At 54.0% G+C, this 26,185-nt stretch overlaps 2 protein-coding genes and 1 non-coding gene across 9 annotated transcripts in view; 2 read left to right on the top strand and 1 right to left on the bottom strand.

The window, feature by feature from the left end:
* Window positions 1–3,947, bottom strand: part of PDE4A (phosphodiesterase 4A) — a 64,122-nt gene extending 60,175 nt beyond the window's left edge. Inside the window, exon 1 of one of the 3 annotated variants that reach the window (XM_063801163.1) lies at window positions 3,745–3,947. The gene's annotated coding sequence lies outside the window, so the exon portion shown is untranslated. The remainder of the gene's footprint in view (window positions 1–3,744) is intronic. The other 2 variants (XM_016934988.4, XM_063801166.1) reach the window with 2 other exon arrangements.
* The window catches only part of CDC37 (cell division cycle 37, HSP90 cochaperone), a 28,980-nt gene extending 11,358 nt beyond the window's left edge, over window positions 1–17,622 (top strand). For 3 of the 5 annotated variants that reach the window (XM_063801171.1, XM_063801169.1, XM_063801172.1), the window contains 8 exons: window positions 5,167–5,384; window positions 12,543–12,818; window positions 13,203–13,311; window positions 13,403–13,518; window positions 13,603–13,725; window positions 15,312–15,494; window positions 15,595–15,666; window positions 17,049–17,622. In XM_063801171.1, the coding sequence (XP_063657241.1) occupies window positions 5,283–5,384; window positions 12,543–12,818; window positions 13,203–13,311; window positions 13,403–13,518; window positions 13,603–13,725; window positions 15,312–15,494; window positions 15,595–15,666; window positions 17,049–17,204 (1,137 nt within the window). In that variant the 5' untranslated portion in view covers window positions 5,167–5,282 and the 3' untranslated portion in view covers window positions 17,205–17,622. Of the gene's footprint in view, window positions 1–3,842; window positions 4,277–4,451; window positions 5,385–12,542; window positions 12,819–13,202; window positions 13,312–13,402; window positions 13,519–13,602; window positions 13,726–15,311; window positions 15,495–15,594; window positions 15,667–17,048 lie in introns of those variants that run through there. The other 2 variants (XM_054673448.2, XM_063801173.1) reach the window with 2 other exon arrangements.
* MIR1181 (microRNA mir-1181) lies at window positions 5,224–5,303 on the top strand. Its single transcript, NR_035565.1, has one exon. It is a non-coding gene; the product is annotated as a microRNA mir-1181 (primary transcript).
* Window positions 17,623–26,185: the final 8,563 nt, after the last annotated feature.

Below are 26,185 nucleotides of genomic sequence, written 5' to 3'. Positions count from 1 at the left end.
AACCTTCTGTGAGTCTAAGTGTTGCATGGTTGAAACTGAATTGTACCCGCAGGAATCTATGTGTCAGGGCAATACCACATCGGTCTATGTGAATAAGAGGTTGGCTGTGCCTGTGTGACTGTAATATGAATGTGTAGGTGTGTGGGGGTGTCACTGTGTGAAGATGCAGCGGAAAACAGTATTTCACAGTGCCTAGAAATGCAGGTTCCGGGGGCTGGGCGCAGTAGCTCACGCCTATATTCCCAGCACTTTGGGAGGCCAAGGCAGGGGAATCGCTTGAGGCCAGCAGTTTGAGACCAGTGAGGGCAACATAGCGACACCCCATCTCTTTTCTTTTCTTTTTTGAGGCAGGTCTCCTGCTGTTGCCTGGGTTGGTATGCAGCGGTGCGATCATAGCTCACTGCAGCCTCCAACTCTTGGAGACCCCGTCTTTAAAATGAAATGAAAAAAAAATTAGCCATGTGTGGTGCTGTGCACCTGTAATCCCAGCTACTCAGGAGGCTGAGGCAGGAGGATTGCTTGAGCCCAGGAGTTTGAGGCTGCAAGTGAGCTGCGATTGCCACTGCACTCCAGCTTGGGTGACGGAGTAAGATCCTGTCTTTAAAAAGAAAGGAGGGCTGGGCGCAGTGGCTCATTGGGAGCACTTTGGGAGGCCAAGACGGTCGGATCACCTGAGGTTGGGAGTTTTCAACCAGCCTAGCCAATATGGTGAAACCCCATCTCTACTAAGAATACAAAAAATTCCCTGGGTGTGGTGGCGCGTGCCTGTAATCCCAGCTACTCGGGAGACTGAGGCAGGAGAATCACTTGAATCCGGGAGGCAGAGGTTGCAGTTAGCCAAGATCGAGCCACTGCATTCTAGCCTGGGCGTGACAGAGTGAGACTCTGTCTCAATTAAAGAAAGAAAGGAAGGAAGGAAGGAAGGAAGGAAGGAAGGAAGGAAGGAAGGAAAAAGAGTTCGTGTCCTTTGCAGGGACATAGATGAAGCTGGAAACCATCATTCTCAGCAAACTAACACAAGAACAGAAAACCAAACACCGCATGTTCTCACTCATAGGTGGGAGCTGAACAATGAGAACACATGGACACCAGGAGGGGAACATCACACGCTGGGGCCTGTTGGGGGGTGGGGGGCTAGGGGAGGTATAACATTAGGAGAAATACCTAATGTAGATGACAGGTTGATGGGTGCAGCAAACCACCATGGCACGTGTATACCTGTGTAACAAACCTGCACGTTCTGTACATGTGTCCCAGAACTTAAAGTATAATAAATAAATTAATTAGTTAAAAAAAGGAAGAAAGAAAAAAGAAATGCGGGTTCCAGGTTTAAATCTCTGCTCAGCCACTCAGTCCCCATGGCCACTTTTCTGTGATGTGTATTAGTGGGATTATGTTTGGGTTTGAGTGTGTGTGTGCTGAATTCAGCTTCTGCAGGAAGTCTTTCTAAACACCCAGCCACACCCTCTATTTCCATCAGTATCCTAATAACAATGTGTCATTATATCTTTTTGATCATGTTATTTCATTTCAGTTTCCTCCACTAAATGTCAGCTCCACTGGGGCAGGGAGTTTTGTTCTGTTAATTGCTGTGTCCCTGGCACCTGGTACATAGTAGGTGCTGAATAAATATTGAATAGATGAAAGCAGTGCTGTGTCTATATGCTATGTGGGGAAGAGTGGGCACTGGCTGGACACCATGAGTTCCTGGGCACACAGTGCTCAGTTCTGGTCTCTGTCCACAGCTGTTCACAACCCTTGCTTTAACCACCTTCTTTTTTTTTTTTTTTTTTTTTTTTTTTTTGGTGAGACAGAGTCTCACTCTGTCTCCCAGGCTGAAGTGCAGTGACGTGATCATGGCTCACTACAGCCTCGACCTCCTGGGCTCAAGTGATCCTCCCACCTCAGCCTCCCAATTATCGGGATTACAGATGTGAGCCATCGTGCTGGGCCCATCTTCAATTTTGTAGAAATGTTGACATTCTGGGATTCACTGTCTCCTGTATCAAATTCAAGGGAGCGGGGGTGGATTGGTTTATGCTAAGCCTTCTTCCTAATCTACAGTTCTAGAATCTAGTCTTAAACTAATCCCCTCTTTAATTCATTTAAGATTTTTTTTTTTTTTTGAGTTTTGCTCTTGTCACCCAGGCTGGAGTGCAATGGCACTATCTCAGCTCACTGCAACCTCTGCCTCCCGGGTTCAAGCCATTCTCCTGCCTCAGCATCCTGAATAGCTGGGACTACAGGCGTGTGCCACCATGCCCAGCTAAGGATTTATTTTTTGTTTTTACTTTTTTTTAGAGATGGGTGTTGCTGGGATCCTCCAGCCAGCCTCCCGAGTAGCTGGGACTACAGGCTCACACCAGGGTGCCACACTCATTCAACATTTATTGAGCACCTACTGTGTGCCAGGCACTGTTCTAGACCTGATCCTGCCCTCATGGAGCTCAGACCCAAGGAGGAAGGCAGGCAGGATCCAGAAGTCTTACTTAATCTGTTTTTTTTTTGTTTTGTTTTGTTTTTTTTTTTTCTGACAGAGTCTTGCTCTGTCACCCAAGCTGGAGTGCAGTGGTGTGATCTTGGCTCACTGCAACCACCGCCTCCCGGGTTTAAGCAATTCTTCTGCCTCAGCCTCCCGGGTAGCTGGGATTACAGGCGCCTGCCACCACGCCCGACTAATTTTTGTATTTTTAGTAGACATGGGGTTTCACCATGTTGGCCAGGCTGGTCTTGAACTCCTGACCTCAAGTGATCCGCCTGCCTCGGCCTCCCAAAGTGCTAGGATTACAGGCGTGAGCCACTGTGCCCAGCTTCTCCTTTAATCTTGAGTGCCTTTCCCTAGTCTCTCTCTGTCCGAGGACAGAATTTTAGTCTTCACAGTCTGAAATCACCCGCGGGGATTTGTATGTTTATACAGGGATCCTGCTCCCTCACTAGCCAGGAGCAGGGACCCCTCTGGGTTTGTTGGTTGCTGCTGCCCCAAAGCCTGGTCACAGTGCCCAGTACATCGTAAGTAGACACTTGGGAAAGAGATGTGAAATGAGCTAATAAATAAAATGATGGCGCAAAAGCAGGCTCCGCGAGCACGATTTCGCGGAATCCTAGGTGTGTGTCATTACCCACTTTGCAGAGGAGGAAATTGAGACTCAGGAAGGCAAAGCCGCCTGCCGGGCCCCACCGCAGCTCAGTGGTATGTGGCTATGGGATGTAGCAGAAGAAGCAAGGGTAGCCCCAAAAAGCGTTCCCAATTCCCGCAAACCTCCCCCCCGCCCCCGACACACACACAGGCAGGAGAGACATAGCAGGGTTTGCACCGATGGGGGTGGGATGGGGACCGGGGACAGAGGGACAGTGCAAAGCAACTTAGGGGTCTCTCTCCTCAGTCCCCAGGGCTGGAGGTGCTGTGCTGGCAGATTAGGAAATGCTTGGCGTTGATGGGGAAGCTTCCGGCGCCCTATCCCCAGTTCTGGAAGCTGAGGCTCCGGGAACCCTGTTTTGCTGAAGCTGGGCAGCTCCAGTCTCCAGAGCCAGGAAGAGACCCCCGCGCCTATCCAGGAATCCCCGACATCTGGGATTCTCTCCAAACACCCCCAGGCTGATGACGGGGCCGAAGCCCTAAAGGGCATACGGTGGGGGTGGGGGTACGACTTTCCTGGGGAGCCGGGGAACCCCCTACCGTCCTGGCCCCCTCCCACTGTGGCACCGTGTCCCCCTCCCCACCGCAGCTCGCAGCCCCAAGCTTACCTTGCGGGGGGGCCTGGGGAGGGGATGCCCCGCCCTCCCTGGCCTGGGGGCGGGAGGGGACGGGGGTGTCCAGACCCTTTGTTTGCTGGTGTGTGAGTGTGTATGTGTGTGTGCGATTGTGAGAGCCGCCGGGGTGTGGGTCCGTGCGCGCGCGTGCCCGGGCCGTGACGGCCACTGATGTGCTGGACTGCCAGGGTGGAGGGGAACAGGGAGGGGTAGGAGATGGGGACTCCCCCGCCCCTGCCCGCCCACTCGCGGGTTTGAATGAAGCGCGAGGGGGAAGGGCGGCAGCGGGAGGACGTTTTTGTCCGATGGCCCTTCCCGCTCCATGCACCGGGGAATCCTCCCCCTTCTGGAGACCTTCGCTCGCTCTCTCCAGGCACTGCCTCCAACGTCGGCTCCAGGGGAGACTAGGAAGAGGCGCCCCTCACCGGAGTGGCTGGAGCTCCTCCTATCCAGCCTGACCCCCGAGGGAGCACCCTTTAATCTGAGATAATCCTGGCCCAAGGCTGCAACACGGCCTATTATCCTGGTATCAAAGCGTGGATTGGGATGCATGGAAGTGTGAGGTGGTCGGGGCCCTGCATGCTTAGAGTAATGGAGTCCTTAGAGCCCCGGCGGAGGAAGCGTACCCCCAGACGAACGGGGAGGGGCTATGCGTGGCCCCAGACTGTGACGACAAGGAAAGCCCCCTTCCACCCCTCCACGATTCCCCCCACCAAGCGCGGGGCCAGGAATACGCGCCGTGGGCTAGACTCTAGCGACACCCAGCGGCCAGCGGGGTGGGGCGCCGAGACCCGTTTTGAGGGGGTCCGGGTGATTCCAAAGTGTGTGTGTGTGTGCGCGCGCGCGCGCGCGAGTCCTCGCTGCGAATGGCAGGAGGTGGAAGACAAGGAGAAGGCTGTTGCCGAGGCGGGGAAACCCCAGCTCCCAAGGCAGGGCCACAGTCTCCCCTCCACGTTTAACCCTGCAAGGGGAGGGCCATACCACCCCCGATTTAGACACCCCCAGGGCAGGTCCAGTCCTCCTCGGGCTGAGAAAGTCCGAGGAGTCATCAGGCGCCCCTCTCCAGCGCAGGCTTAGGTCCCCGTTTACGAAGGGCAGGGGGAGGGCCTTCCCGCCGTGTCCCTACCCCTTGCAGACGTCACTGCGGCGTGGCTGAGGGGACAGTCCTCTCAGTCTCATCAACCGTCCCCTCCCTGCCACCCCAAACGCCCACCGTGGAGCGGCGGGAGATGAGGGGGGCTCGGAGTTGAAGCGCGCACTCATATGCCCCCAGGAGACCTAGCGGAGCCCCAGCGCCCGATGACGCGGAGTCTCTGCGGGAACTCCAGGGGGCCGGAACACTTACGCAGGGCCCTTTAAGGCTGGCTGGGTAGCTAGTGCCGCTGCCGCGGTTACTAGGGATGTGACGTCACACAGGGCGGGGTTTCCCGCGCTCGGCGGAAGCGGAAGGGGCGGGGCTCCGCGCACCGAGTCTCCACTGCTGCCACCGTCGCCGCCACCCGAGCCGGAGCGGGCTGGGCCGCCAAGGCAAGATGGTGGACTACAGCGTGTGGGACCACATTGAGGTGTCTGATGATGAAGACGAGACGCACCCCAACATCGACACGGCCAGTCTCTTCCGCTGGCGGCATCAGGTAAGGCGCGCGCGCCCATCCCTTTCCCCACTCCCGGACCCAGCTTCGGAGTTGTGATCCCCGATACTGCCCAGGGACCCCGCTGTTCACACCTAGGATTCTCACCCCCCCCAGTCTGGATTTTCAGGAGCTTCGATTCAAGTCCGGGACCCCAGTACCATTGGGACCCTGAGTCCCTGCCCTGGATCTCCGCTCCCCCACTCCCTGCTCCGATTTTTGCGTGGGATTCCCTATTCACCCCCTAGAACTTCTTCATAGTCTGGAGTCCCCTAGACGAGTCTTGGGGGTTCTCCCTAATTCTGTTCGGCAGTTAACATTTATACCCAGAACTCTGCCTCAAAGTTTGGACCCCAAATTCTTCTAGATGATCCCTCATCCTATTCGGGTATTCACTTCCTATCTGGGATCTCCCATCGCCCCCCCACCTCCGTAGTCTGGACCCCCAATACTTTGGTCTGTCCCGGGATCTACTTTCCGGGATCTTGATCCGGGGTTCCCATTCAGATCCGGAGTCGCCACTCCTTTTCTAAACGGAACAAGGAACTCTGTGCTACTCTGATATTCCTGTCCCTGCCCACACCCAGGACCCCCTTCCTAGAGTGTAGAACCGTCCCCCTTCAGGATCCTTAGTCTCACCGAGTACTTGGGTTTTGGAATCTGGTTCCCCTCTGGATCTAACTACCAGCTCCAACCCGATAGAGCCTCACATTCCAGCCTCTCCTTTGGCCTCCGGTAGACCCATTTCCCATTATACCAGGAAATCCTGCCCACGTGGCTTCCGGCCTAGCCAGAGCCCCTGCTCCTACTTGGTATTGCAGACCCTGTCACCACCCACTTCCCAGACTGGCTTCCTGTATGAGCCTCAGCCAGCATTGGAAACTCTCCCCTAACTCAAGCCCAGAACCCCAAACCCATCCCACCTTTTGTCCCCAGCCTGTTAGCTACTCTGTGACCCAAATTGTCCCTGCTCTTATCCAGGGACTCTCCTGGTCTGATTCTAAATTCACCACCCCTTCTTCTATCTGACCACAACAGAGGCCCCAAATCCAGACCCCAGAATCCCAAGCCTGGGTGATCCATGTCCTACCACCCCCTCAGTGCTCACGAGTCAATGGGATGACTAAGACTTAAAGGTTTAACCTCCTGCTACCCCAAATGAGTGTGCCTGCATCACATACCAGTGTCTGTTGTATTCCTTTTTTTTTTTTTTTTTTTTTTTGAGACGAAGTTTCCTTCTTGTCGCCCAGGCCGGAGTGCAGTGGCACAATCTTGGCTCACTGCAACCTCTGCCTCCCGGGTTCAAGTGATTCTCCTGCCTCAGCCTCCTGAGTAGCTGGGATTACAGGCATGATGCACCACCATGCCTGGCTAATTTTGTATTTTTAGTAGAGACAGGGTTTCTCTATGTTGGTCAGGCTGGTCTTGAACTTCCGACCTCAGTTGATCCACCCACCTCGGCCTCCCAAAGTGCTGGGATTACAGGCGTGAGCCACCGCACCCAGCCATGTTGTGCTCTTAAACGAAGGGCATATACCTCTCAGAACCTTCTAGTGAGGATCTCTTACCCCACCCTCCCATAGGGCAATTCCCCATCATTTATCCAGAAACAACTAGAAGGTCCCTTTCCCATCCTTCCAGAATACTCTGGAATACGGCATTAGTCTCTTCATCTAGCTCCCAGTCCCACTTCCAGACCTATTCCTTAAATCCTGAGTCTCCTGGGTAGTGTACCTGCCAAGCAAGCCACTGGAGTGTGGGAAGAAAGTTCTAGCGCTTCTATTTCTTGCCGTGTGTAACATTTTATTATGAAATATTTAAGACTTCCTCAAAGCTCCAAAGACTATTCTTGGGAAGACCTATTTCTGTCACATAAAGAGGTTAATCTTTACTACTGTGGAGAATGGTTTGGTCCTGCCGGGTGGGAGGGCCCCCCTCCTGCAGCGTAGTGTACCTGCCACACCCTCCTCCCTCTGGCACAGAGCTTTTCCTGTCCTACCGCTGAGAACCCGGGTGGTTGTAGTGGCACGTAAGGGAGGCAGGGGGCTTCAGCGTCTCCAGCACAGGTTCAAGGACAGGCAAGCTTAGGTTCCAATCCTAGCCCCACCTCTTGCTGCTGCTTTCTTTCTTTGATGTGGCAAGACTCACAAGAAGCCTCCCTGAGCCCATGTGAAACCTGGGATAATATGGCCCCACCTCCCTGAGACCTTTGTAAGAATGAATTAAGACTGGGTCAGGAAAACTTGGGGCAGGTTTGGAAGGAAGCATTGTGGAGGGAAAGGAGAGATTGCTGTCGTTCAGAGCACAGGCCTGACTAGGTTCAAATCTCTGTCTGTATCACTCACGTGCTGCGTGACTGCCAGGGAACTGTTTGATCGCTCTGTGCCTCAGTTTCCCTACCTGAGAATCTGAATGATGTCCACCCCATAAGGTTGTTGTAAGGCTTACCTTATTCATTTAATATTTGTAATCCTTTTGGGGCAGTGGCTATTATCATCATCATCATTTAAATAATTTCTGTTCATGGTTAAAAAAAAAAAATCTGTAGCCACATGTGGTGGCACATGCCTATAGTCCTAGCTACTCAGGAGACTGAGGCAGAAGGATCATTTGAGCCCAGAAGTTCAAGTCCAGCCTGAGCAACATAGCAAGACCTTGTCTCTCTCTTTTTTTTTTTGAGACAGGGCCTTGCTTTGTCACCCTGAGATGGCAGTGGCGCCATCTCAGCTCACTGCAACTTCCACCTTCCGGGCTCAAGTGATCCTCCTACTTCTGCCTCCTGAGTAGCTGGGACCACAGGTACACACCACCATGCCTGGTTGATTTTTGTACTTTTTGGTAGAGACAGGGTTTCACCATGTTGCCCAGGCTGGTCTCAAACTGCTGAGCTCAGGCAATCCACCTGCCTCAGCCTCACAAAGTGCTGGGATTGTAGGTGTGAGCCACCAAGCCTGGCCTAAGACCTTGTCTCTTAAAAAAAAAAATTCCAAAGTTTCCAGAAGCGGACAAATGAATCCCTTTTCTCAGCCCCAGCTCGCCGGCTCTCCTGCCCAGAGACAGCTGCTGTTAGTGGTTTCTTCTAATGAGTTGTATGACATTGAGATTCTGTGAGCCTCAGTTTCCCTAACTGTAAGGCAGGAGGGTAGTGACACCTGTGGGCCCTGCTTGCTGGGGTGGCTTCTCCCCTGCCCAGCCTGCTACAGCCCCTCCCTGATAGGAGGTGTAAAGCCCAGGCTGGGCAGGCTGCCGCCCCCGCCAACTCCAAGAGGCCTTTTTTAGCTGCGGCCTCCCTGGCAGTTATTCAGAGGACACAGGGGAGACTGGTGGCAGCCCAGCAGCGGATTGCAGGGTGGTGGGCAGGCTCCAGGGTGACACAGGCCCATCGTGGAGAAAGGGAGCTGGAGAGGCCACAGCTGCTTTTTTTTTTTTTTTTTTTTTTAAGACGGAGTCTCACTCTGTTGCCCAGACTGGAGTGCAGTGGTGCCATCTCGGCTCACTGCAACCTCCACCTCCCAGGTTCAAGCAATTCTCCTGCCTCAGCCTCCCGAGTAGCTGGGACTGCAGGTGCGTGCCACCATGCCCGGCTAATTTTTGTATTTTTTAAGTAGAGATGGGGTTTCACCATGTTGGCCAGGCTGGTCCCGAACTCCTGACCTCATGATCTGCCCGCCTGGCCTCCCAAAGTGTTGGGATTACAGGCATGAGCCACCACACCCAGCAACTTTTTTTTTTTAAGAGATGGAATCTCACTATGTTGCCTAGGCTGGTCTCAAATTCCTGAGCTCAAGTGATCCTCCCACCTCGGCCTCCCAAAGTGCTAGGATTATAGGCATGGGTCACTGTGCCCAGCCTGCAGCTGCTGTTTATCTCATGAGGTATAGCTTTTTTTTTTTTTTTTTCCAGACAGGGTCATGCTCTGTCGCCCAGGCTGGAGTGCAGTGGCGTGATCTCAGCTCACTGCAACTTCTGTCTCGGGTTCAAGCGATTCTGCCTCAGCCTCTGGAGTAGCTGGGATTGCAGGCGCCCGCCACCACGCCTGGCTAATTTTTGTGTTCTTAGGAGAGACGGGGTTTCACCATGTTGGCCAGGCTGGTTTCAAACTCCTGACCTCAGGTGATCCACCTGCTTCGGCCTCCCAAAGTGTTGGGATTACAGGCGTGAGCCACCACGCTCGGCCACGTAGGCCTTCTTGACCCCTTATACATATGGGGGAATCCGAGGCTCAGGCTGGCTGTGTCAGTCCCCTGGGGTATTAGAATAGGGGCCAGCTCTGCCTGGCCCTGCCTTAGAACCTGGGGACACAGCCTCAGATAAGGCACAGAAATGAGTCAGCAGACCATTCAGGTGGCAGTGACAAGGACGGAGATGGTAACAGTGGGACACACCTACTGAGGGCTGTTTTGGAAGCATTTTCCATAGAGTTAGTCATTCAGTTCTCACGGCGATCCTGTGAGACTCCATTTCACAGAAGGGAAGACCAAGGCTGGGAAAGGTTTCAGTGACATGGCCAAAGTTCCATCTCCCGTCAGTGGCACAGCCGGGTGCTGTGACCATGCAGTAACAACCACTCCCAGTTATTGAGCGTGTACTCTGGGCCAGAAATTAAACTAAGCATTTGAAGGACATTTCCTTTTTAAGGCCCCAGAGTGGTCCCCAGAGAGAGAGAGAGATTGTCCTCTTGCACAGATGGTAATGACCCTGGCCAGTACAGGAAGGGTGCGTGCTGAGGGCCCACATGGCTTGGGACATTTTACTCTAATCATCTCCTTAGTTTCTTCCAATATGAGCTTGTGCGGTCAGCATTGTTGACTGTTTGACAGATGAGGAAACTGAGGTTACAGGAGGTTAGGGGATGGCCCGGGATACCCAGCCGGTACATGGTGGCTGTGGGCTAGGACCCAGGGGCCGTTGCCCCAAGGCTGTCCTCCAGCACCCTCACCACATCGTCAGATGGTCACAGGAGGTCCTTTAGGGATCAGTGGTGCCTCAGGCAGGGAGCATTTGGGGAAGGCTCTGTTGAAGCTGAGTTTTGGGTGCAAAAGCAGGTAAGGGAACCACACATGCAGAGGCCAAGAGGCAAGACAGAGCCCGTACTTTCAGGGAACGATGAGGGCCAGTATCTGCCTGGGACCCAGGACCAGGATGACAGGATCAGAAGTCCCATCTGAATTCAGACCCCCCAAGATGTAGTGGGGAGGACTCTGGTCACGTGGTCAAATGCATGGGCTTCACAGGCCTCCCTGGCGGCAGCTGTGCCTGGATTGGAGAGGGTCAGCAATTGAAGGTGGTGGCACGTTTCAGGGTTTCAGGGTTTGATTAGTGGCTCTGGATAGAGCAGCCTCCACTGAGGTTCAGGAGAGGTGATGGTGGAGCCATGCAGGGGTCTCAGGAGAGGCCTGTACAATCCGATGGGGCCCAGATGGAGGTCTGAGCGAGACAGGGAGTGAGGCGGGGACCAGGAGCCTGAGGAGATGAGGCACTGTTATCAGGAGAAAGAGGAGTGCCTGGGGAGTGACATCTGGGGCTGGGGTGAGCGGGAAGCAGGTAGACACCAAGCTGGGGCTCAGGAGGGCATGCTGGGCTGGAGACAGAGCTAAGAGGGCCTTGGCAGTGATCCTGGGGCAAGGTTATGGGTGGAACAAAGAAACATCTAGAACGGGCCCTGGTGCAGTGGCTCATGCCTGTAATCCCAGCACTTTGGGAGGCCAAGGTGAGTGGATCACTTGAGGTCAGGAGTTCAAGACCAGCCAACATGGAGAAACCCCGTCTCTACTAAAAATACAAAATTACCCGGGCGTGGTGGCACGTGCCTGTAATCCCAGCTACTAAGGAGGCTGAGGCAGGAAAATTGCTTGAACACGGGAGGCAGAGGTTGCAGTGAGCCAAGATCGCGCCACTGCACTCCAGCCTGGGCGACTCCGTCTCAAAAAAAAAAAAAAAAAAAAAGCCAGGCGTGGTGGTTTGTGTGCACCTGTAGTCCCAGCTACTTGGGGGGGTTGAGGCAGGTTGAGCCTGGGAGATCAAGGCTGCAGTGAGCCATTATCACACCACTGCACTCTAGTCTGCATGACAACAAGACCTTGTTCAAACAAAACTGAACAAAATAAAAACAAAAAAAAAAAACACAAGCATTTGCTGAGCCCATGCTTTGCACCAGGCCAAGTTCCTGGTTCTGGGAACAAAATGGCGAACACGTTCCCATATTTAGAGAGCAGGGTTTCATTCATTGGAGGGGGGCAGTACCCAAAACGTGATAAATAATTGTCATATGATGTTAGTGGTTGCTGATGTTGAGGAGGCAGGGAATTCCGGACAGGGGCAGCGGGAAGTTGCCATCATCAGGAAGGTGGTTGGGGAAGGGGTCCTCGCTAAGGCAACATGGAGCCCAGATGGCGCGGGTGCCATGGAGTCAGCTGTGGGGGGCTCTGAAGGAAAAGCATTCCAAGTAGTTGGAACAGCCAGTGCGAAGGCCTTGAGGTTCAAGAAAAAAGTGGGCTCCGCAGAGCGCAGTAGCTCCCGCCTGTAGTCCCAGCACTTTGGGAGGCCGAGAGGGAAGGATCGCTTGAACCCAGGACTTCAAGACCAGCCTGGGCAACATGGCAAACCCCATCTTTACTGAAAATACAAAAATTAGCTGGGCGTGCTGGTGCACACCTGTAGTCCCAGCTACTTGGGAGACTGAGGTGGGAGGATCGCCTGAGCCCAGGGAGGTCGAGGTTGCAGTATGTCATCATTGGGCCACTGCACTCTGACCTGGACGACAGAGTGAGACCCTGTTTTTTGTTTTGTTTTGTTTTCTTACAAAAAAAATGGCCTCAAGAAAAGGTGAGAAAAGTGAGGGGCTGGTGTAGCTGGAAGGAAGAGTTACCAGGGGAGGTGCCGGGGCAGATTGTGTAGGGCCCATGTAGGCTGTGGTGACAACTTGGGTTCTGCTGTGAGTGAGATGGGAGCCGCCAGGGTTCTGAGCAGAGGACGGAGGGACCTGACCCCACTTGGGTGTGCGCTAGCACTTGTGGGCGCAGGGGCGGAAGCTGGGAGACCAGGGCACGGGAGGTGGACGCGTACTTTTTCCTGGGGCCATCTCCAGTGCAGGGATTGGGTATGGGGCGGGGGTAAGGGACAGACGACTCCCCAGAGTTGATAGGCCGTCCCTGCCCGCAGGCCCGGGTGGAACGCATGGAGCAGTTCCAGAAGGAGAAGGAGGAACTGGACAGGGGCTGCCGCGAGTGCAAGCGCAAGGTGGCCGAGTGCCAGAGGAAGCTGAAGGAGCTGGAGGTGGCCGAGGGCGGCAAGGCAGAGCTGGAGCGGCTGCAGGCCGAGGCACAGCAGCTGCGCAAGGAGGAGCGGAGCTGGGAGCAGAAGCTGGAGGAGATGCGCAAGAAGGAGAAGAGCATGCCCTGGAACGTGGACACGCTCAGCAAGGACGGCTTCAGCAAGGTGTGCGGGGCGGGCGGGGCGGGCAGTGCGCATGCGCAGCCAGAGAGCGTGCAACCAGGACGCATGCGCACCTAATGCCTGGTCAGGGGAGGACCCCGGCGGTGTAGTTGAAGAGTGTGGTGGGGGGCGGGGAGCTGAGGGATGGACGGGGGCCACGTGGGAGGGGGGACAGGCTTGGGGGGCCGGGCGGATGAAACACCCCACCGGTCCCCTCCTCTGATCTGCCCCAAGGCCCATGCCCACGCTCCCGCCACCTTGATGCTCATGGCTTCGTCACCACCTCCGCCGTGGATGGGATGGGCGCTGCGGCCACGGCCCGCCCGGCCGCGCTCGAGGCGCTCCGCAGCCTTGCCCCAGCCCACTCCCCCTCTCACCCTACCACAGAGCATGGTAAATACCAAGCCCGAGAAGACGGAGGAGGACTCAGAGGAGGTGAGGGAGCAGAAACACAAGACCTTCGTGGAAAAATACGAGAAACAGATCAAGCACTTTGGTGAGTGGGGCGTGTGGGTTATGGGGGGCAAGGTCGAGGCAGGCCCTTTGCCTCCAGGGCCCTCCAGCACCTTGCCAGCATCTTCCCACAGGCATGCTTCGCCGCTGGGATGACAGCCAAAAGTACCTGTCAGACAACGTCCACCTGGTGTGCGAGGAGACGGCCAATTACCTGGTCATTTGGTGCATTGACCTAGAGGTGGAGGAGGTGAGTGGAGCTTTCCCCAGGGCTGTGAAAAGGCGCTGCCATGAGGCCGCCACTTGGTGACGCTGTGCCTGTTCTTCCTGGCAGAAATGTGCACTCATGGAGCAGGTGGCCCACCAGACAATCGTCATGCAATTTATCCTGGAGCTGGCCAAGAGCCTAAAGGTGGACCCCCGGGCCTGCTTCCGGCAGTTCTTCACTAAGATTAAGGTAGGGTCCCTGAGCTGCCAGGTGGCTGGAGGCCCCCTCCCCAGGGAACCAGCCCACAATGCTCTAGGTAAGGCCGACTCCTCTCCACTGGGACTCAAGCCCCTCCAGTCACCGCATCCTAGATCAGGAGAGGGTGGGGCCAGGGAGGAGGAGAGAAGTGGGCAGATTCTGCCAGACTTTAAAAGTAGAGGCCGGGCGCAGTGGCTCACGCCTGTAATCCCAGCACTTTGGGAGGCCGAGGTGGGCGGATCACCTGAGGTTGGAAGTTTGAGACCAGCCTAACATGGAGAAACCTCATCTCTACTGAAAATACAAAATTAGCCGGGCATGGTGGTGTGTGCCTGTAATCCCAGCTACTCGGGGGGCTGAGGCAGGAGAATCGCTTGAACCTGGGAGGCAGAGGTTGCTGTGAGCCGAGATCGTGCCATTGCACTTCAGCCTAGGCAACAAGAGCGAAATTCCATCTCAAAAATAAATAAATAAATAAATAAATAAATAAAATAAAATAAAAGTGGAGGTCAGGCCGGGCTTGGTGACTGAGTACTATAGTCCCAGCTATTTGGGAGGCTGAGGCAGGAGGATCACTTGAGCTCAGGAGTTTGTGAGCTGTGGTTTGCCACTGCACTGCAGCCTGGGTGACAGAGCAAAACTGCATTACAAAAAAATGTGGGAGCAGTAGGATGTGCTGAAAGTACCCAGGTGAATATATGGGTAAAGGACAAAGGTGAGGGTGCCTCTAGGGTTTTGGGTTTTAGTTCATTTTTGAGACAGAGTCTTGCTCTGTCACCAAGGCTGGAATGCAGTGGCGTGATCTCAGCTCACTGCAACCCCTGCCTCCCGGGTTCAAGCAATTCTAGTGCTTCAGCCTCCCAAGTAGCTGGGATTACAGGTGCCTGCCAGCCTCAGGGTTTTTTTGTTGTTGTTGTTGTTTTGTTTTTTTGAGATGGAGTCTCACTCTGTTGCCCAGGCTGGAGTGCAGTAGCACGATCTCGGCTCACTGCAACCTCCGCCTCCTGGGTTCAAGCGATCCTCCCTCAACCTCCTGAGTAGCTGGGACTACAGGCATGTGCCACCATGCCCGGTTAATTTTTTGTATTTTTAGTAGAGACGGGGTTTCACCGTGTTAGCCAGGATGTTTTCGAACTCCTGACCTCGTGATCCGCCCGCCTCGGCCTCCCAAAGTGCTGGGATTACAGGCGTGAGCCACCGCGCCCGGCCTAGCCTCTAGGATTTTTAACCTGCGTACCTGGAGGAACAGGGCTATCCTTACCGAGATTGGGGAGACCAAGGACAAGGCAGGCTGGGAGGTGGCCATGTTGAGTTAGAGGTACCCATGCAGGGACACTGAGGACATGAGTGTCTCAGATCTGCAGTAGAGCAGGGCTCCCAAGCAGGTGGTCTTTGGCAAATGCCAGATGAGGTCCCTGGCGGGGGAGCCCAGGCCTTGGGGAGCCCTTCATGTAGGTCAGGAATAGACTTGGGGAACTGTGGGGCGCCTCTGAGGAGCTGCGTCTGGAGGGTCCTGGGCCCCCCAGTCCCTCCTGAGCGTTGGGCCAGGTCCAGTGAGCACTGCCCAACCCCCATAGACAGCCGATCGCCAGTACATGGAGGGCTTCAACGACGAGCTGGAAGCCTTCAAGGAGCGTGTGCGGGGCCGTGCCAAGCTGCGCATCGAGAAGGCCATGAAGGAGTACGAGGAGGAGGAGCGCAAGAAGCGGCTCGGCCCCGGCGGCCTGGACCCCGTCGAGGTCTACGAGTCCCTCCCTGAGGTGGGGCTCCCCGGCCCAGGCGGGCAGCAGGAGGACCCTGAGCGGGACCCCCAGGGCCACAGGGACCCAGCCCCTGACCCCAGCCCCTCTGTACCCCCAGGAACTCCAGAAGTGCTTCGATGTGAAGGACGTGCAGATGCTGCAGGACGCCATCAGCAAGATGGACCCCACCGTGAGTAACCCCCGCGCCCCATGCCTTCCCGGCGGGCCGTGTGTCTCCCCCAGCCCTGTGTCCCAAGTCTCTGAAGCCGGCTGGTGAAAGTGCCCCTCCAAGGCTTCTCTAAGGAGTAAGGGGGGTCGTGTCACCTTGGCACACACCCACATATATTGAGCACCTACTGTATCCCAGTATCCAGCAGATAAATGCTGAGCTTTGAGCACATGTCCTTCGTGACTGTCACTGTCACTGTGACTGAGTCCAGCCTCAGTTTCCTTATCCAAACCACATTTTCTCTCAATATCAGCTCACAAAATGCGTGGGGAAGGGAGGTGAGCACATGGCAGGGGCTGGTAAATGCTGGCTGTTAATTGGATTTTTTGTACTTGTTTTTGAGAGACAGGGTCTTCCTCTCTCACCCAGGCTGCAGTCTCGACCTCCCAGGTTCAAGTGATCCTCCCACCTCAGCCTCCCCAAGTAGCTGGGGTTACAGGCTGACACCATGACATCTAGCTAATTTTTTTTTTAATTATGTTTTTATGAAGACAGGGTCTCACTGGCTATATTTTTGGAAGTGGTAATAGACGTTGAATCTAAGTAGGACACTGTTTGATCCTATTCCTACCACTTGGCTCACTGGTTGATCACACTGGTTTTCTCGTCTGTAAAATGGGTCTAGCTGCAGGACTGGCCCTGAGTTTCTAGAAGCTTCTATGGGCATAGCCATCTAGACCAGGTTCTGCAAACCGCAGCTCCCAGACTCACTGCCTGTCTTTATAATAAAGTTTTATTAGAACAAAGAAGCCACACTCAATTGTTTCCCTATCATCTACAACCGATCTTGCTCTACCACAGCAGAGTTGAGTCGTGATGGAGACCATATGGCTCGCGGAACCAGAAATATTTAGTCTGTCCCTTTACCAAAAAAAATTTGCTGGCTTTTGTTCTAGATTGCACTATCTAAATTTAAATTAAAGTTAAATAAAATTTAAATTTCCAGCTGGGTACGGTGGCTCACGCCTGTAATCTCAGTGCTTTGGGAGGCCAAGGCAGGCAGATCACCTAAGGGCAGGAGTTCAAGACCAGCCTGGCCAACATGGCAAAACCCCATCTCTACTAAAAGTAAAATTAGCCAGGCATGGTGACAGGCGTTGGTAACCCCAGCTACTTGGGAGGCTGAGGCAGGAGAAACACTTGAACCTGGGAGGTGGAGGTTGCAGTGAACCGAGATTGCACCACTGCACTCCAGCCTGGGTGACAGAGTGAGACTCCGTCTCAAATAAATCGGTAAAATATCAATAGGCAGGAAGCCAGCTTGGGGATGTGCAAGGGATAACGGGGACAACGGGGACCACCGGCTGGCGGCCCCACCTCATCTGCCTGCCTTCTCCTCACAGGATGCAAAGTACCACATGCAGCGCTGCATTGACTCTGGCCTCTGGGTCCCCAACTCTAAGGCCAGCGAGGCCAAGGAGGGAGAGGAGGCAGGTCCTGGGGACCCACTACTAGAAGCTGTTCCCAAGATGGGCGATGAGAAGGATGTCAGTGTGTGACCTGCCCCAGCTACCACCGCCACCTGCTTCCAGGCCCCTATGTGCCCCTTTTCAGAAAACAGATAGATGCCATCTCGCCCGCTCCTGACTTCCTCTACTTGCGCTGCTCGGCCCAGCCTGGGGGGCCCGCCCAGCCCTCCCTGGCCTCTCCACTGTCTCCACTCTCCAGCGCCCATTCAAGTCTCTGCTTTGAGTCAAGGGGCTTCACTGCCTGCAGCCCCCCATCAGCATTATGCCAAAGGCCCGGGGGTCCGGGGAAGGGCAGAGGTCACCAGGCTGGTCTACCAGGTAGTTGGGGAGGGTCCCCAGCCAAGGGGCCGGCTCTCGTCACTGGGCTCTGTTTTCACTGTTTGTCTGCTGTCTGTGTCTTCTATTTGGCAAACAGCAATGATCTTCCAATAAAAGATTTCAGATGCTCTCTGGGCTGCTGGGAGGGCCGTTCAGGCAGCCCGTCTCTTGTAGGTGGGAGGGAAACCTGGTGGGATATTGGGGGCTGAGCTGTGCTTCTCTGGTCCTTTGCTCACCAGCCATCGTGGGTCCTCGCCTCACACATGCTGTTCCACAACTTGGAACAGTCTTCTTCCAGAGGCCTCAAAAGCCCCCAACCTTCAGTCTCACCCACCCACTCCCTTGTCCCTACTTGGACCTCCAGAATGCAGGGTGGCCCAAGCTGATCACCACCACCACCAGAGGGCAGTAGTGATCTGCAAACCAAGTCACATTCCCTAGGGTTTTGTGGCTCTGGCGCACCTGCCCGCACCCCACGCCTTTCCAGCTTCCTACAACCTTTTGGAGCAGCATCCTGGACTATATCTCCCCACCCTATGGCCAGCGCTGCCCCAAAACAGATTTTTTTTTTTTTTTTTAGAGTCTAGCTATCACCCAGGCTGGAGTGCGGTGGTGGAATCTCGGATCACTACAACCTCCACCTCCCAGGTTCAAGTGATTCTCCTGCCTCAGCCTCCTGCTGGGATTATAGGCGCCCGCCACCACACCCGGCTAATTTTTTGTATTTTTAGTAGACACGGGGTTTCACCATATTGGCCACACTAGTCTTGAACTCCTGACCTCAGGTGATCCTCCCACTTTGGCCTCCCAAAGTGCTGGGATTACAGGTGTGAGCCGCCGCACTTGGCCCCCCCCCCCACCCAAACATTCTTGATTCTGATCACTGCCTTTTGTCCCTATGGCCTTCAGGTCCCCATCGCCTCTGGCTCTAATTCCTGCCCCAGCCTCCTCCTCATTCCCCACTACAAGTCAACCCCTGAACAGGCAGCAGCCAGAGGGTACCTGTGAACACCAGGGTCAGGGCATGTCCCACCTCTGCTCAAAAGCCTCGCAGGACTCCCCTCCCTGGGAGCAGAAGCCGAAGTCCTCCCTGCAACTGACCAGGCCCCCAGCACCATCTGCCTGTTGCCTCGCTGCCCTGTTGTCCCCAGCTCCATGCTGGCCCTTGAGCACTTGAAATTTCTCTTCGTGTGGCGTTGGGTGATGCGCTGAGCCTCAGTGTCCCTGTTCTTAGGGCTAACGTCTTCGCACTAGTGCCCTCCTCAGGCCGTAGTGAGGGGGACAAGTGAGGTAATGGTTCAGACAACTGGCACCTGGCACTCAGATTCTCTGAACGGGGACCTTGGCACTTGCTGGCCGTCTTCAAAAGTCACAAAATATTTCTGCCACAGGAAAAGTCTTAAAGAAGAGTGCACGGCCAGGCGTGGCTCACACCTGTAATCCCAACACTTTGGGAGACCGAGGCAGGAGGATCACTTGAGCCCAGGAGTTCAAGACCAGCCTGGCTAACATGGCGAAACCCAGTCTGCACTAAAAACACAAAAATTAGCCAGGTATGGTGGCACGTGCCTGTAGTCCCAGCTACTCAGGAAGCTGAGGCAGGAGAATTGCTTGAACCTGGGCGGTGGAGGTTGCAGTGAGCCAGGATCACGCCACTGCACTCCAACCTGGGTGACAAAGACTTATCTCAAAAACAAAAACAAAAAAAACAGTGCTGGGCGCAGTGGGGCGCACCTGTAGTTACAGATACTTGGGAGGCTAAGGCAGGAGGATTGCTTGAGCCCGGGAGGTCAAGGCTGCAGTGAGCTAAGATCAAAGTACAATAAATACCCAGGTTCACATCAGTTTAAGACATGAAATACCTCCGATCCAGTAGACTTATGCCTACCTCTCCTGGGGGACATCATCTCTGAGGGGACTGCTTGTAACTCAGACCACAGATCAATGGCACTTCTCTGAGGCCCTCCTTGACCTACTTTAATTCCCCTCATGCTCGGCCACCAAACCTGCCTCACATGCCTTTCTTCGCACAGACCTGTGTATTGTCACCTCCCATGTACTGTGGGTGCCACCAGAGCACGGACTTTTTCTTGCAACATACACAGTGCCAGAAAGGGGACCTTCAGGAAACATTTGCAAAAGCATTGGATAAAAACCCCTGGAATGCTGTTGTGCCCAAGCCGATCACCACCAGGGGGCAGGAGTGAGCTGCAAATCTAGTAACTTTCCTTAGTGTTTTGTATGAGTGAGAACGACAGGTAGGAGCTGCAGGGGGACTCCTGGAACCCTGATTGAGCCTCAGACACCTTCCAAGATCTTTTTATTTATTTATTTTTCAGAGACAGGGTTCTCTCCATGTTGTTCAGGCTGGATTTGAACAGAGCTGAAGCAGTCTGCTCGCCTCAGCTTCCCAAAGTGTTGGGACTACAGGCCAGTGTGCCCTGCCGAGTAAAAATTTTAATTTTTGAGCGGGGCGCGGTGGCTCACGCCTGTAATCCCAGCACTTTGGGAGGCCGAGGAGGGCGGGTCACAAGGTCAGGAGTCCGCGACCAGCCTGACCAACATGGTGAAACCCCGTCTCTACAAAAAATACAAAACTTAGCCAGGCGTGGTGGCACGTGCCTGTAATCCCAGCTACTCAGGAAGCTGAGGCAGGAGAATCGCTTGAACCCAGGAGGCGGAGGTTGCAGTGAGCCAAGATCGCGCCACTGCCCTCCAGCCTGGACAACAGAGTGAGACTCCGTCTCAAAAATAATAATAATAATTTTTGTTCATCATAGACATTTTGGTGTTAATTTCAGTTTTTCAAAATACTGCATTCCTTGTTATTGAAGGTTTTGTTTGTATTTTGTGAGACTGAGTCTCACTCTGTCGCCCAGGCTGGAGTGCAGTCGCATGATCTCGGGCTCACTGCAACCTCCGCCTCCCAGTTTCAAAGGATTCTCCTGCCTCAGCCTCCCGAGTAGCTGGGATTACAGGTGCACTCCACCACACCTGGCTTTTTTTTTTTTTTTGAGACAGAGTCTGGCTCTGTCGCCCAGGCTGGAGTGCAGTGGCATGATCTCGGCTCACTGCAAGCTCCACCTCCGGGGTTCACGCCATTCTCCTGCCTCAGCCTCCCGAGTAGGAGTAGCTGGGACTACAGGCGCCCGCCACCACACCCGGCTAATTTTTTGTATTTTTAGTAGAGACGGGGTTTCACCGTGGTCTCGATCTGATCTCGTGGTCTGCCCTCCTTGGCCTCCCAAAGTGCTGGGATTACAAGTGTGATCCACTGTGCCTGGCCTTTTTTTTTTTTTTTTTTTTTTGTGAGATGGAGTCTTGCTCTGTCGCCCAGGCTGAAGTGCAGTGGCCTGATCTCAGCTCACTGCAAGCTCTGCCTCCCGAGCTCACGCCATTCTCCTGCCTCAGCCTCCTAAGTAGCTGGGACTACAGGCGTCTGGCACCACGCCCGGCTAATTTTTATGTATTTTTAGTAGAGACGGGGTTTCGCTGTGTTAGCCAGGATGGGCTTGATTTCCTGACCTCGTGATCCACCTGCCTCAGCCTCCCAAAGTACTGGGATTACAGGCGTAAGCTACCGCACCCGGCCTAATTTTTGTATTTTTTGTAGACACAGGGTTTCACTATGTTGGCCAGGTTGGTCTCAAACTCCTGACCTCAAGAGAACTGCCCGCCTTGGCCTTCCGAAGTGCTGGGATTACACACGTGAGCCACCATGCGTGGCCCCCCCCCCTTTTTTTTTTTTAAGAGATGGGATCTGGCTCTGTCACCCAGGCTGGAGTGCAGTGGCACAATCATAGCTCACTGCAGCCTCTAACCTCTGGGCTCAAGTGATTCTCCTCCCTCAACCTCCTGAGTAGCTCAAATTACAGCCAAGAGACACACACTGCATCTGGCTATCCACCACCGTCCTTTTATTTATTTATTTTTTGAGACCGAGTCTTGCTCTGTTGCCCAAGCTTAAGTGCAGTGGCACGATCTCGGCTCACTGCAACCTCCATCTCCCAGGTTCAAGCGATTCTCCTGCCTCAGCCTCCTGTACAGGCGTGCACCACCACACCTGGCTAATGAAGTGTATTAACTCATTTGATGTCCCTGACATGCCTCTGGGTTTGGGACTAAATAGTCACATCTTGCAGAGGAGGAAACTGAGGCACAGTGAGGTTAAGGGACCGCCCAGGATCACACAGTGATGGAGCTGGGGCTTGAACTCAGCCCCTCTGGTGCCAGCCTTCATGTGTGTAAGTTACTCCTCTGTATCCTCTCAGGCCAGCACCGAGTGTCCCATTTGGGGCTGCTCCTGAGAATTTTCTAGAGAACACAGGTTCACACACGTGCCCAAAGGAGCGTAGAATTTTTGTGGAAAGATTCCCAGGAGGCTGAGCGCGGTAGCCTCATGCCTGTAATCCCAGCACTTTGGGAGGCCAAGGCGGGTGGATCACCTGAGGTCAGGAGTTCGAGACCAGCCTGGCCAAGATGGTGAAACCCCGTGTCTACAAAAAATACAAAAATTAGCTGGGCGTGGTGGCAGGTGCCTCTAATCCCAGCTACTCGGGAGGCTGAGGCAGGAGAATCCCTTGAACCCAGGAGGCAGAGGTTGCAGTGAGCCAAGATCGTGCCATTGTACTCCAGCCTGGGCGACAAGAGGAAAAACTCTGTCTCAAAAAAAAAGATTTCCCAGGAAATCCATCTCATGGTTGTTTTGAGGAGGAGACTGGCTGTTCCCTGAACTTTCTCACTCATGAAAACACAAAGATATTTTACTTTTAATCCATCAACTCTTGGCTTTTCCCAGGTCCCAGGGGGCTCTGAGGAGGTCCCTCCCTGCAGCCCTTGCAGAGCCAGGGGAAGCCCCCAGCTTTTGTTCCTTCTGAGAAACCCGCCGTAGTGGCGTGGCCAACTGTCCTGGCTTGCCCAGGACTGTCCCAATTTTAGCATGGAAAGCCCCCCATTGGGGAACCCCCTCAGTCCTGGGAAACCCCCTCCTGTTAGTCACATGTGGGGTCTGGGGCCTCCCTTATGGACCAGGTCTGAGTTTGGGCAGGAGGCCCCAGGCCTTGGCAAAACAGCCTCCTTAGCCTCTTTTCTTCAATTGTCAAGTGGTGGTGCTGATACCACTTGCAAAGAAACTGAGAAGAGGCCGGGTGCAGTGGCTGGTGCCTGTAATCCCAGCACTGTGGGAGGCCGAGGCGGGCGGATCACCAGGTCAGGAGATCGAGACCATCCTGGCTAACACGGTGAAACCCCGTCTCTACTAAAAATACAAAAAATTAGCCGGGCGTGGTGGCGGGTGCCTGTAGTCCCAGCTACTTGGGAGGCTGAAGCAGGAGAATGGCATGAACCTGGGAGGCGGAGCTTGCAATGAGCCGAGATCACGCCGCTGCACTCCAGCCTGGGCGACAGAGTGAGACTCCGTCTCAAAAAAAAAAAAGAAAGAAAGAAACTGAGAAGACCCAGGGATGGCTAAATACCCACCCTCGGCCCCAGTGTGCAGGCTGGGAAAATGTCAGCTTTATTTATTTATTTATTTATTTGTTTATTTATTTATTTATTTGACAGGGTCTTGCTCGGTTGCCCAGGCTGGAGTGCAGTGGTGCGATCACAGCTCACTGCAACCTCAACCTGTGGACTCAAGCGATCCTCCCACCCCAGCCTCCCTAGTAGCTGGGACTACAGGCGTGTATCACCATGCCCAGCTAACTTTTAAATTTTTTTTGTAGACACGAGGTTTCACTGTGTTGCCCAGGCTGGTCCGGGACTCCTGGGTTCAAGCGATCCTCCCGCCTCTGTCTCTCAAAGTGCTGGGATTACAGGTGCCAGCCACCACACCAGCTCATTGTTAGAACTGATATCGTTACTGGGAGTATGACTAGCATTGTTATTATTAATCGCCTCATGTGGCATTTCCTGCTAGTTCCTTTGGGAGCGGGGAATACCGGGTCCCAGGCCCACTCCACCCACTGTGTTCTAGCGTCTAATCATGGAACATTGCCCCGATGGCTGTTGAAAAATCTGGCACTCTCTAGGCCGGGCACGGTGTCTCACACCAGTATTACCCAGCACTTTGGGAGGCCGAGGTGGGTGGATCACCTGAGGTCGGCAGTTCAAGACCAGCCTGACCAACATGGAGAAACCCCATCTCTACTAAAAATACAAAAAAGTAGCCGGGCGTGGTGGCACATGCCTGTAATCCCAGCTACGTGGGAGGCTGAGGCAGGAGAATCGCTTTAACCCAGGAGGCAGAGGTTGTGGTGAGCCGAGATTGCGCCATTGCACTCCAGCCTGGGCAACAAGAGCGAAACTCCCTCTCTCCAAAACAGAAAAAAGGAAAAAGAAAAATCTGGCACTCTTGGCTTCTAGGTACTGTACTCCAAGCGGCAACAGAGAGGAAGCTCACAGCCAGCCCTCCCGCAGCAGGCAGGACAACAGCCAGGGATTCCTGGCTCCCAGGCCATTCATTCCCCCCCAGCTGTGGCTTCTTAAGCCACCTACTGGGCTTGATGCACAATCTCAGGCACTGAGGGCATAGCAGACAACCAGACAGACCTCCTTCTGGTGCGGTCCTAGAACCGCAGAAAGGCAATAGAACTTGCGCTCAAAGAAACTTCCCAGGGGCTGGGCACGGTGGCTCATGCCTGTAATCCCAGCAGTTTGGGAGGTCAAGGCCAGAGGTCCACTTGAGCCCAGCAGTTTGAGACCAGCCTGGGCAACATAGTGAAAACCCATTTCTAAAAAAAATACACACACACAAAAGTTAGCCAGCCGGCCAGGCGAGGTGGCTCACACCTGTATTCCCAGCACTTTGGGAGGCCAAGGTGGGATGATCACGAGATCAGGAGATCAAGACTATCCTGGCCCACATGGTGAAACCTCATCCCTACTAAAAAATACTAAAAAATTAGCCGGGTGTGGTGGCATGGGCCTGTAATCCCAGCAGTTTGGGAGGTCAAGGCGGGAGGACCACTTGAGCCCAGTAGTTTGAGACCAGCCTGGGCAACATGGTGAAAACCCATTTCTTTTCCTTTTTTTTTTTTTTTTTTTTTTTTTTTTAAGATAGAGTCTCACTCTGTCGCCCAGGCTAGAGTGCAGTGGCGCGATCTCGGCTCACTGCAAACTCCGCCTCCCGGGTTCAAGTGATTCACCTGCCTCAGCTTCCCAAGTAGCTGGGATTATAGGCACCCGCCAACACGCCCGGCTAATTTTTGTATTTTTAGTAGAGACGGGGTTGGTGGAAGCCCATTTCTATAAAACATACACACACACAACATTTAGCCAGGCGGCTGGGCGCGGTGGCTCACGTCTGTAATCCCAGCACTTTGGGAGGCCGAGGCGTGAGGATCATGAGGTCAGGAGATTGAGGCCATCCTGGCCAACATGGTGAAACCCCATCTCTACTAAAAAATACAAAAAAATTAGCTGGGTGTGGTGGCACGTGCCTGTAATCCCAGCTTCTCTGGAGGCTGAGGCAGAAGAATCGCTAGAACCTGGGAGGCAGGGATTACAGTGAGCCGAGATCGTGCCACTGCACTTCAGCCTAGCAACAGAGTGAGACTCCGCCTCAAAAAAAAAAAAAGTTACCCAGGCATGGTGATGCACATCTGTAGTCCCAGCTACTCGGGAGGCTGAGGTGGAAGACTGTGAATGGTGAATCTGGGAAGTTGAGACTGCAGTGAATTGAGATCACAGCACTGCACTCCAGCCTGGGCAACACAGCGAGACTCTTGTCTCAAAAAAAAAAAAAAAAAAGAAAGAAAGAAAGAAGAGAAACCCAGCTGGGCGCGGTGGCTCACATCTGTAATCCTAGCACTTTGGGAGGCCAAGGCGGGTGGATCACCTGAGGTCAGGAGCTCGAGACCAGTATGGCCAACCTGGCCAAACCCTGTCTCTATTAAAAATACAAAAATTAGCCAGGCGTGGTGGTGCACGCCTGTAATCCCAGCTACCGGGGATGCTGACGCAGGAGAATTGCTTGAACCTGAGAGGCAGAGGTTGCAGTGAGCCAAGATTGCGCCACTGCACTCCAGCCTGGGCAACAGAGCAAGACTCTGTCTCTTTAAAAAAAAAGAAAGAAAGAAAGAAAGAAACTTCCCATGAAACGTCAGGTTGCAATAAGGACTCTGAAGAAAATACAGCAGAGCCCAGGAGGTCAAGTTGCCCAGGCTGGAGTGCAGTGGTGTGATCACGGCTCACTGTAGCCTCAACCTCCTGGGCTCAAGCAATCCTCCCACCTCAGCCTCCGGAGTAGCTGGGACTAACTAATTTTTTTTCCCCCCGAGATGGAGTCTCACTCTGTAGCCCAAGCTGGAGTGCAGTGGTGGGATCTCGGCCCACTGCAACCTCCACCTCCTGGGCTCAAGCGATTCTCATACTTCAGCCTTAGACTAATTTTTTTATTTTGGGTAGAGATGGGGTCTTGCTATATTGCCCAGGTTGGTCTTGAACTGGGCCCAGACAGTACTCCTGCCTTAGCTCCCTGAAGTGCTAGGTTTATAGGGATGAGCCACTGCATCCAGCCAGGACAAGTCTCTATCAGCATTTTATTTTATTTTATTTTATTTTATTTTTGAGACAGAGTCTTACTCTGGCGCCCAGGCTGGAGTGCAGTGGCGCAATCTCGGCTCACTGCAAGCTCCGCCTCTCCGGTTCACGCCATTCTCCTGCCTCAGGCTGCCACTACGCCCAGCTAATTT

The sequence above is a fragment of the Pan troglodytes genome, chromosome 20 (genome assembly GCF_028858775.2).
Source record: "Pan troglodytes isolate AG18354 chromosome 20, NHGRI_mPanTro3-v2.0_pri, whole genome shotgun sequence".
In the NCBI taxonomy this organism is placed as follows: Eukaryota; Metazoa; Chordata; class Mammalia; order Primates; family Hominidae; genus Pan; species Pan troglodytes.
Note: the sequence above shows the minus strand (reverse complement) of the source record. Positions and strands in the feature narration are given on the sequence as shown.